This window comes from Durio zibethinus, chromosome 2, assembly GCF_047325235.1.
Source record: "Durio zibethinus cultivar Kanyao isolate XHJ-2024 chromosome 2, ASM4732523v1, whole genome shotgun sequence".
In the NCBI taxonomy this organism is placed as follows: Eukaryota; Viridiplantae; Streptophyta; class Magnoliopsida; order Malvales; family Malvaceae; genus Durio; species Durio zibethinus.
The window spans coordinates 4,614,128-4,620,127 of NC_143163.1; the positions used below are offsets into that span (position 1 = coordinate 4,614,128).

At 38.1% G+C, this 6,000-nt stretch overlaps 1 protein-coding gene across 1 annotated transcript; it reads left to right on the forward strand.

Moving 5' to 3' along the window:
• Window positions 1-639: 639 nt before the first annotated feature.
• On the forward strand, window positions 640-2,367 carry LOC111308301 (uncharacterized). Its single transcript, XM_022906621.2, has one exon. It carries the CDS (start codon window positions 753-755, stop codon window positions 1,890-1,892), a length of 1,140 nt encoding a protein of 379 aa, XP_022762356.2. The 5' UTR covers window positions 640-752; the 3' UTR covers window positions 1,893-2,367.
• Window positions 2,368-6,000: the final 3,633 nt, after the last annotated feature.

Consider the following 6,000-nt stretch of genomic DNA (forward strand, 5'->3'; position numbering starts at 1 on the left):
TGATAGCTAGTTTCTTCATTTCTTTAATGTTTGTTTTTTTCTAAGGTTGCTGTGACCAAAATCTTATGGATTATGTTAAGTTTATAATATTTATTTATGATTTTGTATAATTAATTCTAAATCAAATATTGGATAGGAACATAAATAATTACTAGTAAACATATATTTTAAAATGGCCGTGTTTAGCCAACTTTTATATATCATTACAATCATATGAAAATTATTACAAACTTGAGATTTTATTCAATTAATTTATGCAATAATTTTTAAAAATTAATATTTAATAAATTTAAAATTTATTATTTTAAATTATTTTAGTTTATTTTTTAAAAAATATGAAAATATCTATAAAGATATGTCCATATATAACATGGCTGTGTAAACTAAATTATATTGAAAATCATGCATACTCTTCAACAAAATCAAAATCTAGAAATATGGGTTTTCGGTTGTCACACCCTGTATCCTAACGATAGTATTAATTAATATACTAATACTCTTTTTTTTAGATTATACTAATACTCTTTAAATATCCTTATTAATAAATAAAGTACTTTTTTAGGATTTGACCAGCCACACTACAAAATTTTGGTGCTGTCCAACCATACATGTATATCCAAACCACTAACTTCCAAAGGCCACATTGAAACTCCTTTAAGTTTGCATCATTTCTAAGCTCTGGCATTTCCATCTGCTTTTGCCAACGAAAAAAAAAAAGTTACACCCAATAGAAAAGGTAAAATCCTGTCTCCATGTACAATATCCTCTGTTTTGTTCTTCTCTATTTTGCTCAAGCTCAGGGCCTTACTTCACCGCAGGATATTTCAGCTCTCAAATACTTGAAGGCTTCTATCAAGCCGAGCTCAATACCGTCATGGTCCTGTCTCGCTTCATGGGACTTCTCCACTGACCCTTGTGCCATCCCTCGTCGTACCCACTTCACCTGCGGTGTTACTTGCTCGCCTGACTCGACCCGTGTTACCCAAATCACTCTTGATCCAGTTGGCTACTCCGGCCAACTTAACCCACTCGTTTCCCGACTCACCCAACTCACCACTCTTGATCTTTCTGATAATAACTTCTTTGGCCCTATACCCTCTTCTATTTCTTCTCTCCGTAGTCTACAAAGTTTGACTCTCAAGTCCAACTCGTTCTCTGGGTCAATTCCTGACTCTATCACGACCTTCAAATCTCTTGAATCCTTGGACCTTTCTCATAATTCTCTTTCTGGGCCTTTGCCAAAAACCCTGAACTCGATTTCTAGTTTGAGGAGACTCGATGTGAGTTACAACAAACTCACTGGTTTTCTACCAAAACTGCCATGTAACTTATTAGAGCTTGCTTTAAGGGGAAATTCTTTATCCGGGTATATCTCAAAATCCTCTTTCGATGGGTTAACTCGGTTGGAGGTTGTTGAACTCAGTGAAAACTCGTTCACTGGGAAACTCGGAGCATGGTTCTTTCTCTTACCGTCATTACAACAGGTAGATTTAGCCAATAACAGCTTCACACTTGTCGAGATCTGGAAACCCCCCGGTGGTAACAGCGACCTCGTGGCCGTTAATCTTGGGTTCAACAAGATCGAGGGAAACGCCCCCGTAAACTTGGCTGACTATCCTCTGCTGTCCTCCTTGTCGTTGCGTTACAATCGCTTACGTGGCGCCATCCCGTTGGAGTACAGCAAGAAGAAGTCTTTAAGGCGGTTGTTTTTAGATGGGAATTTCTTCAATGGGAAACCTCCGTCGGAGTTTTTCGCCGGCGACATGTCGGTTTCCGGTAGCTTGGGGTACAATTGTTTACAGGGATGTCCAGCATCATCTCAGCTATGCAGTCCTTCGCAGAAACCTTACGCCGTTTGCAAGCAAGCATATGGTGGAAAACCAAAGTCTTAGTGTCAGCTTAGTCATCCTATGTTTTTCATTTAAAAAAAAAATACCTAATATAAGCAATTTCTACTAAAATATATATATACATTTTTTTTCTATATATGATGAGTGAAGTATTTATTATGTAAATATAAGGGACTTTATTAAATAAAAAATAATTAGTGGTGTCAGTTATGGTGATGATCCCTTGGGTTTGAAGTAGAAGTGAGATTGATCATCTCCCATGTGTTTCTCAAAGTGTAAGCATTTAATCCAATATGGGATAATAAATAAAACAAATAGTGACATCAATGGTACTGGTTACTAGTAGTATAATTTTAAGCTTTCTTAAATCTGCCATTTGACCCATTTGTAGAAATTTTGTTGAATGTTAGTGTTTTACAGTTTTTGATAAGTTTGGCATCAATAATGTGTTAGTCTGGTCTATTTACACTGTCAATATATGTGAACTTAAAAATGAATAAAAACCTTGATTTTAATGATGTTGAAAAATGGAATTAGCTTTCAGAATTGGATGAACTAATTTGTAGTAATGTAGAAAAGTGTGAAAAGGGTTCGTCGGCTGCAAAAGTTGAAACTTTTTTTGGTTTGTTGCGCCTGAAGCAATAATCACAACAATACAGAAGCAATAGACAACAATCAATAATCAAATGCGCAGGAAAAATAAAGCACTCCAAGATTTACGTGGAAAACCCTCCAGTGTAGAGGGAAAAAAAACCACGGGCCACCAGAAAAATCTTCACTATCAAATAATAGTTATACAAAGTTCTTCTCTAGCTAAAACTAGAGCTAATCAACAACTAGAGAAACAATTGGAGAAATCTCACCAAATAAGTGACTCAACAAATACACCCTGGATTTGTTCCTAGAGAGCTTCAAACCCGATCTTCACCGTTCAGAATGTATAACTCTGAATCATAAACCTCCTGACAAGGTTCCAACTCAATCGGACCACGGATCGACTTCCGTTCAACCAACTCTCCCTTCTCCTTTTTCTCTCTCTGCTTTTCCTGGCTTTTCTTCTTTCTCTGCTTGGTTTTCGACACACACCTTAAACAACCCCACCTCTTTTTTATTAAGTAGCTAGGGCTCTGTGTAAAATAAAAGATCAAGGCCCATGGCCTTTACTTGGTCCAAAACCACTTACATGGGACTGGACCCCATTTTCCTAACAATCTCCCCCTCCAGTCCCATTAGAAGGAGATTCATCACCATAGCAGTTTCATTTGGAACTTACCTTGGCCAGGGAACTCATTCCGGCCAAGTTACTACAAAGCTCAAGCTTTTCCCTGGGAAGTATCTTAGTCAACATATCTGTCACATTTTTATCAGTATGGACTTTCTTCAATAGCATCTGCTGTTCTTCAATCACTGAACGTAACCAATGATATCTAACATCAATGTGCTTTGTTCTAGCATGGTACATGGTATTCTTACTCAAATCTAAAGCACTCTGGCTATCACAAAATACCACATACTCTTTCTGATTCAACCCTAATTCAAGAAGAAAACGTTTCATCCAAAGCATTTCTTTACATGCTTCAGTTGCTGCAATATACTCAGCCTCTGTAGTTGACAAAGTAACACACTTCTGCAACTTAGACTGCCAAGATACAGCTCCTCCTGCAAAAGTAAACAAATACCCTGAAGTAGATTTCCTACCATCAAGATCGCCTGCCATGTCAGCATCAGTAAACCCTTCTAGAACTGGTTGTGAAACTCCATAAGTCAAGCACATTTTTGAGGTACCCCTCAAATATCTAAAAATCCATTTCACTGCTTCCCAGTGAACCTTCCCTGGATTAGAAAGAAATCTGCTCACTACACCAACTGCATGAGCAATGTCAGGCCTTGTACAAACCATAAGATACATTAAAGAACCGACTGCAGAAGAATAAGGAATACTAGACATAGCTAGTTGCTCTTCCTTAGACACTGGACAAGATTTCTTACTTAGATGAAAATGGTTGGCAAGTGAACTGCTAACTGATTTAGCATGTTGCATGTTGAATCTACCAAGCACTCGTTCAACATACTTTTCCTGTGACAACCACAGCTTTCCAGCTCTCCTATCTCGGATAATGTCCATACCAAGAATCTGCTTTGCTGGACCTAAATCCTTCATATCAAAGGACTTAGACAATTGTTCTTTCAACCTGCAAACCATACTAGCATCTTGTCCTACAATCAACATATCATCAACATATAATAATAGGATAATGAAGTTACCATTAGGGAATTGTTTAATATACACACAAGAATCTGCTGCTGTTTTTTTATAGCTATGACTCATCATAAAAGAATCAAACTTCTTGTACCACTGTCGCGGAGCTTGTTTCAAGCCATACAAGCTTTTCTTCAATTTGCAAACTAAGTGCTCTTTCCCTTTCACTTCAAAACCCTCAGGCTGATTCATATAAATGTTCTCCTGCAAATCACCATGCAAAAATGCAGTTTTAACATCAAGTTGCTCAAGTTCAAGATTCAAACTAGCTGTCAATCCCAGTACCACTCGAATAGAACTCATTTTTACAACTGGAGCAAAAATCTCATCAAAATCGATGCCTGGTTTTTGAGAAAAACCTTTTACTACCAATCGAGCTTTGTACCTCACTAGTTTGTCACCATCATTTTTCAACTTGAACACCCATTTATTCTTTAATGGCCTCTTTCCTGTTGGAAGTTTAACAAGATCATAAGTACCATTCTTTCGCAATGACTCCATCTCTTCTTTCATTGCTTTTAACCAGTGCTCTCTATCCGGAGTAGCCTGCACATCTTGAAAGCTTTCTGGCTCCCCTTCACTGGTAACTAAAATAAAATCTGAACTTGAATACCTGGTAGATGGCCTGCGCTCTCTAGTAGATCTTCTGGGCTGAGACTCTACATCACTTGATGCTGAAGGTAGCTCCCCCTGCTCAACACTCTCAGGTAGAGAGGATTGCTCCCCCTGCTCAAAACTAATAGCATCTGGCTCATCACCAATTGTAGCTGGCTCATCCATATCCCCAAGTTCTGTTTCTGGCTCATTTTCACCATCTGTGGCTCTTTCCTGTGAAATCCCTGTCGGTGTTGAAACATCACACTCAACAGTAACTCGTGTAGTCTTCTCATTTTTCTCAAGGTCTGCTATGGTTTCTTTTTCATGAAAGACCACATCTCTGCTTCTGACTGTCTTTCTCTTTACTGGATCCCATACCCTGTAGCCAAATTCCTCATCACCATATCCTACAAACACACACTGTGTAGCTTTACTATCAAGCTTTGACCTCTGCTCTTTTGGTACATGCATGAATGCTTTACACCCAAAAACTTTTAAGTGAGAGTATGAAGCATCTTTTCCTGTCCACACTCTTTCTGGAATGTCAAAGCCCAAAGGAACTGATGGTGACCTGTTAAGTAAATAACAAGCTGTGTTGACTGCTTCACCCCAGAATGGCTTTGGTAATTTTGCCATCCTCAACATACATCTGACTTTTTCCACAATGGTGCGATTCATTCTTTCAGCTATACCATTATGCTGCGGTGTTCCAGGTTCTGTCCTCTCATGCCTGATCCCATGCTTTGAACAATACTCTTCAAAGCTTTTAGATGTGTATTCCCCACCATTATCAGTTCGAATACACTTCAAGGGTAACCCTGTCATCCTTTCAACCATGGCATGAAATTTTTGAAAATACTGTAGTACCTGACTTTTATATTTCAACATATACACCCAAATCTTACGTGAAGCATCATCAATAAAAGTAACAAAATATCTGCTACCACCTAATGACTCAACCTCAATGGGACCACATACGTCAGAATAAATTAATTCCAATCTATTTTCTTTTCTCTGAGAACTTTTACGAAAAGAAACTCTATGATGCTTACCAAACAAACAATAATCACATGAATCGAGAGACATACCTTTGGTCAAGGGAATGAGAGAGTGCCTTGCCAAAACCTGTAACCCTTTTTCACTCATGTGTGCCAGCCTCCTGTGCCACAAGTTTGCTGAAACATCATTTTCAACGGTATTTACCTGGTTACCGTTCAATTGCATCCATGTCTTATACATTGTGCAGCATAATTTTCCCCTTGCAACTACCATAGATCCTTTGAGAAGCTTCCA

What these genes read in the sequence shown, in the direction of transcription:
- LOC111308301 (XM_022906621.2), top strand. Translation starts at nt 753, where the DNA reads ATGTACAATATCCTCTGTTTTGTTCTTCTCTATTTTGCTCAAGCTCAG.